The 13,444-nt window shown below is 41.6% G+C and overlaps 2 protein-coding genes across 3 annotated transcripts in view; one reads left to right on the forward strand and one right to left on the reverse strand.

Moving 5' to 3' along the window:
• tafa4b (TAFA chemokine like family member 4b) overlaps window positions 1-13,444 on the forward strand; it is a 56,254-nt gene that overhangs the window by 22,522 nt on the left and 20,288 nt on the right. The window contains exon 4 of the mRNA XM_028003437.1: window positions 9,567-9,722. Coding sequence (XP_027859238.1) covers window positions 9,567-9,722 — 156 coding nt within the window. The remainder of the gene's footprint in view (window positions 1-9,566; window positions 9,723-13,444) is intronic.
• Window positions 6,207-13,444, reverse strand: part of tafa1b (TAFA chemokine like family member 1b) — a 246,418-nt gene continuing 239,180 nt past the window's right edge. The window contains exon 7 of one of the 2 annotated variants that reach the window (XM_028003431.1): window positions 6,207-6,605. In XM_028003431.1, coding sequence (XP_027859232.1) covers window positions 6,348-6,605 — 258 coding nt within the window. In that variant the 3' untranslated portion in view covers window positions 6,207-6,347. The remainder of the gene's footprint in view (window positions 6,606-13,444) is intronic. The other variant, XM_028003430.1, reaches the window with a different exon arrangement.

Below are 13,444 nucleotides of genomic sequence, written 5' to 3' on the forward strand. Positions count from 1 at the left end.
CGGCGTTGCTTGATACCTGCCCGTTCTCAGCCGCAGACATGCCTGTCAGGTACTGACAGAGGGAGAGACATAGCCTTTTTGATAAATTGTACAATTCTCCTGCCTGTCTGTGTCTGTCAGAATACATCAGTCGCCTGACTAACCCATCAGTTCGAGGCAGTCTGAACGCCCGGCTATTGTTACACCCCCACTGCCTCTGCAGGAATAGAAACATTTAGCCATGCTTGAGAAGTCTTTTCATCTCGCCGTGTAGGGCTCTATTACACCGATATGGCCATAACAGAATGCTTTAAAGGCAACACCGAGGCATTCGACACACTGTTAGTTTGTGTACAGAGCTGGGAGCTGAATGTTTAACACATAAATCTTTTTGTAGATGAGGGGTGAGAATCAGCAGGACACTGATATGGAAGGTGAAGCTGTGGAGGCTCATCATGAAGCCTGAGCATTTTGTTTCTTGGTTCTTCTTGGTTCCTAAACCACCAACATCGGTTTTTCCTGGCTGGAAGATTTCTCCCGTTCCCCGAGGGATTACCTTCAACACACACACGGCCAAATGTAATGCAAAAACGATAACCGTAACCTGAATAAATCCAAAATGTACTTTTCAAATTGTTTTTCAGAAGAAAAACTCAAGGCTTTCAAGGAAAAATTAAATGGTACTTTGTAAAAAAAAAAAAAGAAAAAAAAGAAAGTAATTTCCCCCTGAACATAACACCTGCTGCTTGCGCCATCCATGGTGCCAACAAGTCCCCAATGGATTACAGTATTTACAAATGAACAGGAACACAAATATATATATGTTCACTTTTCTTTTGAGAAAGAAGAGTGAAAAAACAAGCTGTGTGAGTGCAAATATGCTCATTTTGTTTCCCAGTAGAGTAGCTAACTTTAACCCTTTCATGCATAGTGGTCACTACAGTGGACAGCTATCTAAAAGCCATTTTCTTGTGCTTCCTGTGGATTTTTATGTTATAAATGCACACAGACCACTGAAGTGGACACTAATGCATCATAAAATATACCATCAACTACTGGCCATCAGCTGCAAATGCAAGAAATTATTTTTGTTAAATACAATATGGCCGACAGACAAAAAAGCATGAGAACCGACCCGGTCCCTCCTTCTACTGTAGACGACTCTTGCAAGTAAAAAAAATATTGTGACATCAGATAACCCCTAAGGAACAATACTACTGATGTATTTTTCAAATAACGACTTTGTATTTGGACAAAATTACAATTGATCACATAAAAAAAAGAAAATAAAAAAAAATTTCCTATCTTTTTTATGCCTTAAGAAAAAAATTTAAAAAAATGGAAAAAAAATTCTGACACTAAGGATCATAATTCATGCATGAAAGGGTTAAAGTTTTCATTGTGTTTAGCCTGGAGGGGAAGACACTGTCTCTCTCTGCCGATTGTTTTTATTACAAATTGCAGTCTGCATTGTTGACCTGGAGGTAAAAGTCTACACACTGTGTGTCCAGGACACGTGGGACATCCTGAGATGCTAGCTGCCCCTTTTCCTGACCCTAGACCTGCCCGCACAAGTCCTGGGTGGAGGGAAGGTCAGCGCTGATGACCCTTGCTCCAAACCTGATTGATTGTTGAAGTATGGACCTGTCTGTTTTTTGGGGTTTTTTTTGTAGATGGGCCAAACCTCCCAGTGATGGATGAGCGCAGGACAGAGTCTGAGCTCTGTGTGTGCGACTTAGATCCTGAGAAAGGATGGTTTCTAGGAACTGGAAATGATCCACGGTATATTGAAAATGGTGAGGCGGGAGAGCGTGGAGGGAGTTGTTCGGTGGCACACCGCCATCTCCACTATCTTGAGTGAGTTAAGCTCCAGATGGTGCCGATTCGCTTCCTGTCCGTATTCAGACTCCTTATCATCCTGGTTCAGACCAATGACAATGACTTCTTCAAATTTCAGTTGTTTCACAGGTGGGTCTCCTGAGGTGCAGGCGTTTATTTTACAGAGAGGAGAGGTGTGGGGAGAGAACACGGCCCTGGGGGACGCCACTGCTGACAGTTCTTGTGTGGGAGAAGATGGTGCCCAGTTTAGGCAGAAAGGGGGAAAATACCACCAGGTCTTGGAGCTTTTCTGGCATTCTGGAGCTGAAGGAGCGTGTTTACATGTTCATCAGTCACCTTTAGTGGATTCAGAGGGTCAAAGGCCAGACTAGTTGGAGGAGGAAGAGATGCAGGTAATCCTTTTTATTGCAAACAAGATAGTTGTGCTCATTCTCTTTCTCATGAGCACAGAAGTGAAAAGTTGTAGCTGTATTTGTTCAGTTTACTGTAAATCACCCCAAGCAATACATTTGCAATGTTCTCAGAGTATAAGAAAACACTAGGAGGAAGACAATTATTATCATTATCATTTTACTGTAGGCGTTATTAATATCCTCATCAAATAGATTTTAAATTTCTTTCTGGCCCCTGACATTTGCTTATTGATTAAACATCCTGGATGTTTAGAGGTATAAATCACGACAATAGGCAAAAGCTACAGGCTGCAAATACATGTGCACAAAACTCCTTGGATTTGTTGGCCAATTCGCCTGATATTATTTAATATTTCCAAAACTGACTCTGTGTGTCGACCTTTTCCTGGCCTTTTCTTTTCTTTCTTTCTTTCTTTTTGTGCAATGAAGCCTTTAAATTTTATTCTGACAAAACACCAGCTGCCAAATATTGTAATGAGGATTCTTCAGTAAGTATTGTATAACATATTGAAGAGAAAGCAACATGCTTTCATCTACATGAGTTTATCTCAAGTTAAGACCGCTCTAGCTGTTGAGCTTTCTCACCTATGTACAGATCTTTTTCTGATCATGAATGTTGGCCAGTACTTTCATATAAAGCTCAAAATAATTTTGACCACTGCTAACCTAAACACACTGTGTCTTTGCTACAGTTATGCCTTCTGCACGAGTTAGAGGTTAAATGCTTGCAACAGTTTTTTCACTGGAAGGAGCAAAAAAAAACAACAAAAAAAACAGCAGCAGCGCTTTTTTTTATAAATACATATATTTCAAGTTTCATTTTATCACTAGTTATTTTACAAAGCAGTAAATTTGCTTCAATAGATAAATAAATAGGATAAGCGTTCTTCATGATTGCTGCTGCTCCACGATGTTGGCAACATGTGAAACAAAGTGTTCTTGTTTTTTAAAAACTGGCCAGGAAACACAGCTTTGTTAATTATTTGCTTAAAGAGCACCTTGGAGTGTTTTTTAAAATTTTATTTTCATTAAACTGCATCTGTACACACACACACACCCACACACACATACACCTCTCCCCCACACACACACTTTCTCTCCTCTCTCTGTTGTCCTCTAAGTAACGTAAATCCTTTTTTCTATAAAGAGGTATGTGGATAGTTTTTATATCTTACACCTGTCTGCATTTACCTCATTTGCATTAATGCATACTTTGTTGTGATTTTAATTAGGGTGCAGACTGTGGGCAGACTTTATATATACAAAAAAGATGCATGAATAGAAAAAAGGTCACGGTTTTATCCATCTGCTCTGAAGTTTGAAAGAAGCAGCTTGTTTTAGCAGGAAACTGGGTTCTGTTTAAAGGTTGTGAGCAGTAAATATCTTACCCAATCGACAACCGTCTTAAGTGACTCCATGTAGTATTAATCTTCATTAGTTCGTCCTGCAGGATGAGACTGATGTTTAGTCGAGGAATGGCCAAGACCAAAGTGACTTTGGCCATCTTTAAATTCCTCCAAAGAAAATTATTGCGTTTTAAAAAAAAATTACTGACGGCACACCACTTCTCAACTCTACTTCAAGTGGAAATAATCATCAGCTCTTATCCTCTCTGAGTATTTATTGACGCGTCCAATTGTCCCAATTGTTTCTTCATCGGTGGAGACATGCGCAGTAAGTGCACATAGAGACCAGCGGGTTTTTAGCGAGTTGCTGATTTCTTTTGTGGAAGAATTGTACTTGCTGATTCTCTGTGAGTGGTCACAAATTAGGTTTTAGCTTCATAAGTGACACAACCAGCGGGTCTTGGTCATATCACCTGAGTTTGTTAAGGACATATAGATTTTAAAAATTCTCATGTGTTTGTTTGACCATCCTAAGAGCGAGAACCAAGATGGTGAAGTATAATAATAAGCAGCCAGTACAGGTGGATGAGTGGCGATTTGATGTGAGAAACAAACTGTGAAGATTTGGTAAGAGGTCTGGCAGCAGCGTTCTACACAACATGTAGAATACCCTGTAATGGTTTGCTTAGGAATGATGAGGTACAGTGGTCAATATATTTTGAAGAAATAAATGCATGAATGACAACTTCCTGTTCTGTTTTTAAGATAATATTACTGAATGCTAAAGTCTGCTTACATACAGTTGCACTGACAGGGGGCAGGGTTAGCTTCCAAATACTGACCGTTTTCTACCATTTCTATTTTAGGAACTAAGACTTATTCCTTGTAGCATACAATTTTTATCACATATCACTTCACTTAAGGACATTTTTGTCTCAGATTCCATATTAACAGCACCATTGTAGATACAGTTCTGGAAACAATTGAGAGAGCATTTAAAACGGCCCATTTCTCTGATTTGACTTTTTATAGGTTTGTGTTTGATTAAAACGACCGTTGTTCTTTTCTTTTACATTTCTCCCAAATTCCAAGCAGAAATTTAGTATTTATTTGGAGAAAATGAGAAATGGTAAAAAATAACGACAAAGATGCAGCACTTCCAGACGTCAACTAATGCAAGGAAAACAAGTTCATATGGATTTAGAAACAACAACACCCCAGGATTGGCAGACTGGGGTGGTGGTCCCCCTGTTCAAAAAGGGGGACCGGAGGGTGTGCTCCAATTATAGAGGGGTCACACTCTTAAGCCTCCCTGGCAAGGTCTATTCAGGGGTCCTGGAGAGGAGGGTCCGTCGGACAGTCGAACCTCGGATTCAGGAAGAGCAGTGTGGTTTTCGTCCTGGTCGTGGAACACTGGACCAGCTCTACACCCTCGGCAGGGTCCTGGAGGGTGCATGGGAGTTCGCCCAACCAGTCTACATGTGTTTTGTGGACTTGGAGAAGGCGTTCGACCGTGTCCCTCGGGGAGCCCTGTGGGGGGTTCTCCGGGAGTATGGGGTACCGGGCCCTTTGATACGGGCTGTCAGGTCCCTGTATGACCGGTGTCAGAGTCTGGTCCGCATTGCCGGCAGTAAGTCGGGCTCGTTTCCGGTGAGAGTTGGACTCCGCCAGGGCTGCCCTTTGTCACCGATTCTGTTCATCACTTTTATGGACAGAATTTCTAGGCGCAGCCAAGGTGTTGAGGGGATCCGATTTGGTGGCCTTAGGATCTCATCTCTACTTTTTGCAGATGATGTGGTCCTTTTGGCTTCATCAGATCGTGATCTGCAGCTCTCGCTGGAGCGGTTCACAGCCGAGTGTGAAGCGGCCGGGATGGGGATCAGTGCCTCCAAATCCGAGGCCATGGTCTTGAGCCGGAAAAGGGTAGAGTGCCTTCTCCGGGTCAAGGGGGGTGTCCTGCCCCAAGTGGAGGAGTTCAAGTATCTCGGGATCTTGTTCACGAATGGAGGAAGAAGGGAGCGGGAGATCGACAGGCGGATTGGCGCAGCGTCTGCCGTCAAGCGGGCGCTGTACCGGTCCGTCGTGGTGAAGAGAGAGCTGAGCCAAAAAGCGAAGCTCTCGATTTACCGGTCGATCTACGTTCCCACCCTCATCTATGGTCATGAGCTTTGGGTCATGACCGAAAGAACGAGATCGCGGATACAAGCGGCCGAAATGGGTTTTCTCCGTAGGGTGGCTGGGCTCTCCCTTAGAGATAGGGTGAGAAGCTCAGTCATCCGGGAGGGACTCAGAGTAGAGCCGCTGCTCCTTCACATCGAGAGGAGCCAGTTGAGGTGGCTCGGGCATCTGGTCAGGATGCCTCCTGGACGCCTCCCTGGTGAGGTGTTCCGGGCACGTCCCACCGGGAGGAGGCCCCGGGGAAGACCCAGGACACGCTGGAGAGACTATGTCTCTCGGCTGGCCTGGGAACGCCTCGGGATTTCCCCGGAAGAGCTGGAAGAAGTGGCTGGGGAGAGGGAAGTCTGGGCCTCCCTTCTGAAGCTGCTACCCCCGCGACCCGACCTCGGATAAGCGGAAGAAGATGGATGGATGGATGGATGGAGTTTGGAAATCAATATTTTCTGGAATAACCAGGAGGCTTTCAGTGGGGTTCGGTGTAGTGGGCTCTTCATATTTTCCAGAGCTGTACATTGATGTATTTAACACTTATTTATCCTGCTGCATTAGCTCAATAAACCTTTAAACAGAGCCTAACTTTAAAGATTCATTACTATCCCTTCCCAAAAACAGCTCCATCCCAGGTCTGACGCAGGCAGTCATTAGAGGAGACCAGAGCGCCTTCTGACCTCATTATTGGAGCCAAAGATGAGCTTCTCTTTGTTCCCTCTGCTGGCCGTGGCACCTCCTTCCTCCACCTGCTTGCCTCTGTCTCTGCTCTTCTTTGTTCCTCACTAACAAAGTGAGGAAAGCGTTTCTCTCTCAGATGTGGGGGCACCATTAGACTGAGCAGCTTTAGCCGGCTGAAGTTCTGCGAAAGCAAGGAAATGAAATTCTAATTCTGGGAGTAATTACGACTATAGATTAAACAAGGGGAGCTGATTGTGCTGGTTTAGGCTCGAACTTTTACATTGTTACTCTGAGCTTTTTTTTGACCGCGCCTACTACTAATGCAATTACAGCTGCAGTCATAGTTGTTGTCTTCTGAAGTTGTGTTCATTGTTTTTGATTTTCTTTTTTTTTTTTTAATCATCGGACGGAGGCTTTATGTTTGCACGAGTGTGTGTGGGGTAATCTGGCAGCTGCTTCAGCCTCAGGAGAGTCTGAGACAGAGAAGTGAGGGAAATGAAAGTGGAGAGATGATGGTAGAGCGGGGTTGGGGGGGGGCGCCCTCGGTGAGCCAGGGATCATTGATGGGGCTCTCTGGAGAGAAGAACAAACAAACTTTAAATCAGAAAGGATGAGAGGGGCCACGGCCTGCAGAAATAGAACCCTCGACGGTGTGTGTGTGTATGTGTGTGTGTGTTCGAAGGCACGTTTTGTGCACAGCGTACTCAGTCGGGCGTGAAAAGTTTCAGAGTCTGTGTAAAGTCACGTACATAAATGGAATCTGGGCTTACGGTACAGTATAAGCAAGGCTTTTCCAGTGGTGTAAAGAGGCTTATAGGTAGCTGGTAATGTCACCAGAAGGGTTTGCTGTTCTCGCGGAAAGGCGCCCGAAACTCTTAGGAGAGCACGACAAGCTTTGCGATGGAAGATAAGGCGGCTGCGAATCATTCTGGAGCCTTGAGCAAAGATTAGATACTAAATATTTTACCCAACAGTAACCGCAAACACCTGGCATAAAAGTCTTTCCCCTCGGGGAAGTCGACTGCTTAATTCGCTGAATAAGACATAACTTTAACACCTACACTATCTAGTTCCAAACATTAACTTTGAACAAAAGTCTATATGCACACCCTTTTTGAAGGATTTTCAGGTTCACGCTGCTGCTGCCTTTCCCGTTCTCATTTTGTTTGCTTAAAGACTTCTCAATGATAGATAGAAATAATATTTGTTGACCAACCTTTTTCAGCGTTTTTGGCAGTTTCTTTGTCAGGTTCAAGTCGGGATTTTTGATTGAACGCTTGTGTAAACTTTAGAGTAGGGTGAGTTTGGTAATATCTGTTGTCCTTATGATTTTTCTTTTTACTTTTATTTAATATCAACGTAGAAAATACTTGGTCTGATACGTTACATTAGTGAAAGGAAGACAAAATCACAAAACTAACAAAGAAAAGAAAACAGATGATATTGTGCTGCAAAGAATGAGTATTATTAACCGTGTGTGTGTATGAGTGTGTGAGCAAAAATGGTGATATGAACGATGTTATCAGTATGTAGAGCAGTTAAAAAAACACAAAAAAAAACCCATTAACACTGGCAATAATAATAATACATCAATAAATTATGAAAGACAGATAGATATAGATAAATTAATTCTACTGAGTGGAATTTGTTATATTGCTTACAGGAACTACATGAAATGAGAAGGGAAAATTATGCAGAAAAAAGGAAAAAGACGAAGAGCAAAGCAGGGCAGAAACAATGATCAAAATACATAAATTATGTTATTCATAGTACAAAGGAGACTCATATAAAATCTGTTATTTTCCGTTGAAATTTGTTCAATGAGTACATTTTTCCAATGTGTCACACTGATGGCGGTCCTTGTTTTCCAGTTCACAAGAATTGTTTTCTTAGCAATGATTAAAGCTATAAGTTTAGTATTTGGAGCATCACTAATAATGTTGGTGTCTCCCAGTAGACAAAGAGAAGGTGATAATGGGATGAGACACCCAAACCTACTGGAGAGGGACGTAGTTACTTTTGTCCAGAATTGTTGAACAGGTTTTCATAACCATAAAGCATGAAAGTATGCATCAGGGGTATTCATTTCTGCACAATTCAGAATGAGCCAAAACACATCTTATGCAGTCCTTGAGTTATATTGAATGAGCTGAAGATTTGAGTTTTTTGCCACATATGAGATATTATTGCAAATGTTAATCCAGAAGTCACAATCTGGGTTTATATTCAGATCTCTTTGCCATTTTGAAATAGGTATGGATATTGTTGAATCAATCCTGTTTAACATTCTGAATATCGACTGAGTTTTCTTTCTAGATGCGATTTTAATTTGTGCATTAGGTTCTATAATGAGGGTCATATTTACTTTGCATAAGAGATTTTAATTGAAGATATTCTAAGAATATCATCAAGTTTATGTTGTTTAGTTGTCATTATAATTTAAAAAAGAGAAAACACAACTATCTGAAAGCAAATGGTTCTGCCAAACCACTGACAATTGTCAGACAAATCATTTAGTTCTATACATTTTATATGTTTTAAATGATTGTCGTGGTATGTAAACTTATGAGCCCAACTGCAACCGATCACAAAAACTACAACAATATTTGTGTTGCGTCTTGTGAAAAACGCAATGATCGCAGCGTAAAATATTCAGAAATCATACTCACACACTTTGAATTGGAACAAAACAAACACAAAAGCATAAAAAATAAAAAAAAGTTGTGGTTCTTTTATCATGTGTGGGCCTTTTTGTTGCAGTACTCCCTTTGCATTCCACTTTGTCTAAAAAGGACTCAAAAGAAAACGAGTGTTTTTTTTCCCCCATCATCTACTGCTGTTGTGTTTTCTTCCTGCATGCAATGACAAAACCAGAGGTGCCTTTGTGGCGAAGTTAACGAGGCCACGCTGCGGCGGATAAGAGCGTCGCTAAAGAGTGTTTATTTATTTATCAAAGACAGCCTGGAATAAACCAAGGAGTTTAAACGTTCGTAAATACTTCAGCAGATTTATTTCACCCTCAGAAGAACTGCTCAGCATCTCACGATTTGAATTTGAACCTGGCAATCTGCTGCAGCAGTCCACCGACGTGCCTCTGAAAGTTGACTTATCTGTGTCTCCTCCTCGTGTCTGTCGTTCGCAGTGTCGTATCAGGTGAAGCAGGGCACCTGTGAGGTGGTGGCCATCCATCGCTGCTGCAACAAGAACAAGATTGAGGAGCGATCTCAAACCGTCAAGTGCTCCTGCTTCCCGGGGCAGGTTGCTGGGACGACCAGAGCCAGACCCTCCTGCGTGGAAGGTAAAAAGTGTGCGACGATAGCTCATGAGAACGGTTCCATCACTGGTTTTATCTTCCTTAAAATCCCAAAGGCCTTCAACTCTTACCCACACAACCGTTTGTTGTAATTGGAAAGCAAAGGCAACATTCTTGATGGCTTTTCTGTTGCTTATTTGCATGTTTGGTCAAAGGGAATTGAGTCATATGAGAAATATGGCTGTCATCTGTCAGTTGGAGTCGACAACAAAATTTGGTGTTAAACTTAAAGGCCACTTCAGTGTTTGTCAGGAAATCTGGAATATTTCTAAATATCCTGCACTCGTCGCCCAGTTCATTACATACTTGACGGTATATTTTACTGTCATGATGGTTTTTGAGGTACATGGTAGACTAATAACATTAAGTAATAACTCCAGAGCTGCAAACATTACATGGGTTTCATATTTTCTCCTGTAGTGTCGTTAATGGAGACGCGTGAATACAATACAGGAGGGAGGGAATCATATTGAATCTACCATGTGTATGCAACTGGTCCCCATCATCACGTTTTATTTCTCCTTTACCGTTGCTTTATGTCGCTTTGTGAACCTTAAAAACTTTGTCTGAATTCTAAATTGTAGTTTGTTTGTTTGTTGAACTCTGGTTTTTGCTGATTAATCTCACTGAGGTCCTAAATGTGTCTAATCAACTAGCTTGACTGAAGTTGCTGTAATGATGTTTGGGTTTCATGTTCTGTTGTTTGCTTCAGTATTTTTGCCTTAGTATCTACTTAGTTTCTTCTCCAGTTTTTTTTTAAACTGGTTTTGATGGTTTCTTATCTTCCTGTACACCAGGTTGTAGTTTGTAATCACCACACAGTGACTCAGTCACACACTTGCTATTGCTTAAGCTAAAGTTGCATCTTGTCTTTTATTCTGTGCATCATATTTCACACTTTCTTTTCCACTTTCACTTTTTTGTTCTTTCTCACGTTTTGGGGTTAAGCTTTGGATGTGCTTACATTTAATTTTTAATTTGTTATTTTGCTTTATTTGCATTTATGCAAGACTTCTGTCCTCCCGGACCGCTTGCCTGACATCTGGACAATAAATCTGTTGATGAAAACAATATTTATCAATTATAATGACAATAAATAAGTTCTGCTTTAAGCACGTCAAAAATACTCAAGACTCACCTTTTAATCATGTTTAAGAACATCGGAAGCCGACTGAAGACAGCTTTTACTAACTCCAGGATTCCTTCAAAGGACGTTTGAGGTTTTGTTTATCAGTTTACGGTTAGGATTTTAAAAAATGTAGTTTTTTTAACATGCGGCACAGATTAATTGTGCCCCTGGGAGACTTTGATGGGGGACCAACATGAAATAGAAAGTAATTCTAAGGCAGGTAATGGGAGCGCTGTGTTTTAGGTTCTCTACCTTTTGATGAGACAGATGTTGGATGTTTAAGCCGCAGTTAAAAGAAGTTATATTACCCAGGATGCCAGAGTATGTAACAGATACGCTTTCCCTTTATTTTTACAACTTTTTTTATGATATAAGAGAACAGTTTTATCCTAAATGAGGCAATATAATACAATCAAATTCCTGTCTGACTGGGTTTTGACACTATAGTTGCTGACTTCCTATTACAGTCTTAGAAACATAAAGGTTGAGATGCAAAATCAACCTTGGCTCTGTTTTTCTGTGGTTGACTGGTGAGCTCTCTAGGACACTTCCTGCCTTTTTCTCATCGGTCATTACAACTGGTCACCAGCAACCCCCCTAGCATTGAATGAATGTAGAAAATTAGAGAGAAATACATTGTGAACAGCTTACAATGCCAAGAGTAGTTGGTCTGAATACTGATCGGAACAATTAGCGAACCCCGATGTTTGTGCAACACGCTCCGCTCAGCTGTGACTTCATTCCCAGACCAAAGCTCTGATGTCCGTGACGAACTGAATCCAGCAGGCAGTACTAAAGATGGACTGAAACCAAGCAGCGCGCGTGTTTGTGGAGTATGGTTTATGTTTTGCTTCTTATCTCTGCGTCTTTATTCTATTTATGGTCTTTTGAGTTGTTTTTTTTACATTTTATTACTGAATATTGTGCTCTGCTGGCTGCATGCTATCGAATAAGAGCACCAATACCCATCTGCAGTGCGGCCAGAACGACCACTAATGCATTCAGAGAACTATTGTGGACAGATGAGACCAAAGCTGCATAAATCACTAAAGTTTAAATGTAACTGACATATTCAGTTTGCAAGAAAGAGATTCACTGTGTTTGTACTTAGCTGGCTTTTCTATTGAACTTCGGTTGTTTTACTGAAATTCCCATGCTTTGGATTGCATTTAGGCTAATTTACTAATACACTACTAAGTTCACGCAAAACACATACTTGTGTAAACCCGTTTTTATCTCCTGGTGTGAGGTCTTAAAGCTTGGCTGTGGAAATGACAGACAGACAGATGGAGGGTCTGGGTGGCGTCCATAGACTGCTGTTAAACCTGTTTGTCCACTCCATGAGCTTTTCCCCGGCAGGAAACAAGCAGTGTTACTGACCTCTATCATCCGCAGACGCTCCACAGAGATCAAACACACACACACAGACACACACACGCACAGAGTCAGCCATCCTGATCGAATCACGCTGCGTTAGCCGCTCTGCCAGAGGAAGATACATGGCTGCCTCGGACTGGAGTGGAGCCGGTGACCCTCCAAAGCGCAGGGGGTTATTCAAACTGTTAAGGTCAGCTGGAGAGAATTGAAACTATTCAGCGCTCCCACTAGAGTTACTCTATCAGATTGTCAGCTGCCTGCTGTTGTGATTTCTTGTGAGAACGGAGAATCAGCACATTTGTTGACCTATGTAAACAAAACCTGGTTAAAGTGAGCCACACAGTTTTAATGGAATAAAACAAACAAACGGATATTTGAAAGTCTTTGTTCATTTTTATGATAAGTGACACGTTCATTATTTCATAAAGTTTTTATTTCTATTTGATAAAATGTGTTGACCTAATTATATGTAAGTTTGAGTAGCATCTTGTCTTTTTACATGCAAATTAACAAACAGATCTATCTATCTATCTATCTATCTATCTATCTATCTATCTATCTATCTATCTATCTATCTATCTATCTATCTATCGATCTACTTGTTCAGTCACTATGTTGCTGTTGCGCCATGTGGCCAGTAGGAGGAGCTTTCCCCTCTGAAATGGCTTCTCCACAGTCATACCTGCTGCTTCATTCCAGCACTGTTTTCAGGCTGTAAAAAAGTAGATTTGTTTTTTAACCTCTTTGATGAGTTCCTAGATGGGAACTGTTGCTTGATAATGATAAAATCAGGCAACCATGGCAAAGATGATTGGCTGGGTAATGAAAGTCAGGAGGAATAAGGAATTGCGTGAAACTCCGCTAACCTCTCGGAATAGTCATTGCCCCGGCGCCTTGCTTTTGTTTGTTCAAACCCAGGGCTTTGCTAAAAGGAAGAAGCGCCACTGATGAAAGGCTAATAGGTTTACCATTTGACTGAGCCTCAGTCAGAGATAAATTTGTTTTGATGGTTTTAATGACTTTTTTCCCTCTGACTCACAAGTCTTTTGCACAGAATCAGCACACTTCCTCCTGTTCTCTCGTTGGCATCTCATCTCTGGCACTCACTGCCTCTCACTTGCAGATTGAGGGCTCAGCGGGACTTATGCTGTGAGTCACGCTTGACCTCTGAGTCTGGGGTAACAAGATCTCGCCTCATCCT

The sequence above is a fragment of the Xiphophorus couchianus genome, chromosome 20 (assembly GCF_001444195.1).
Source record: "Xiphophorus couchianus chromosome 20, X_couchianus-1.0, whole genome shotgun sequence".
NCBI classification, from domain to species: domain Eukaryota; kingdom Metazoa; phylum Chordata; class Actinopteri; order Cyprinodontiformes; family Poeciliidae; genus Xiphophorus; species Xiphophorus couchianus.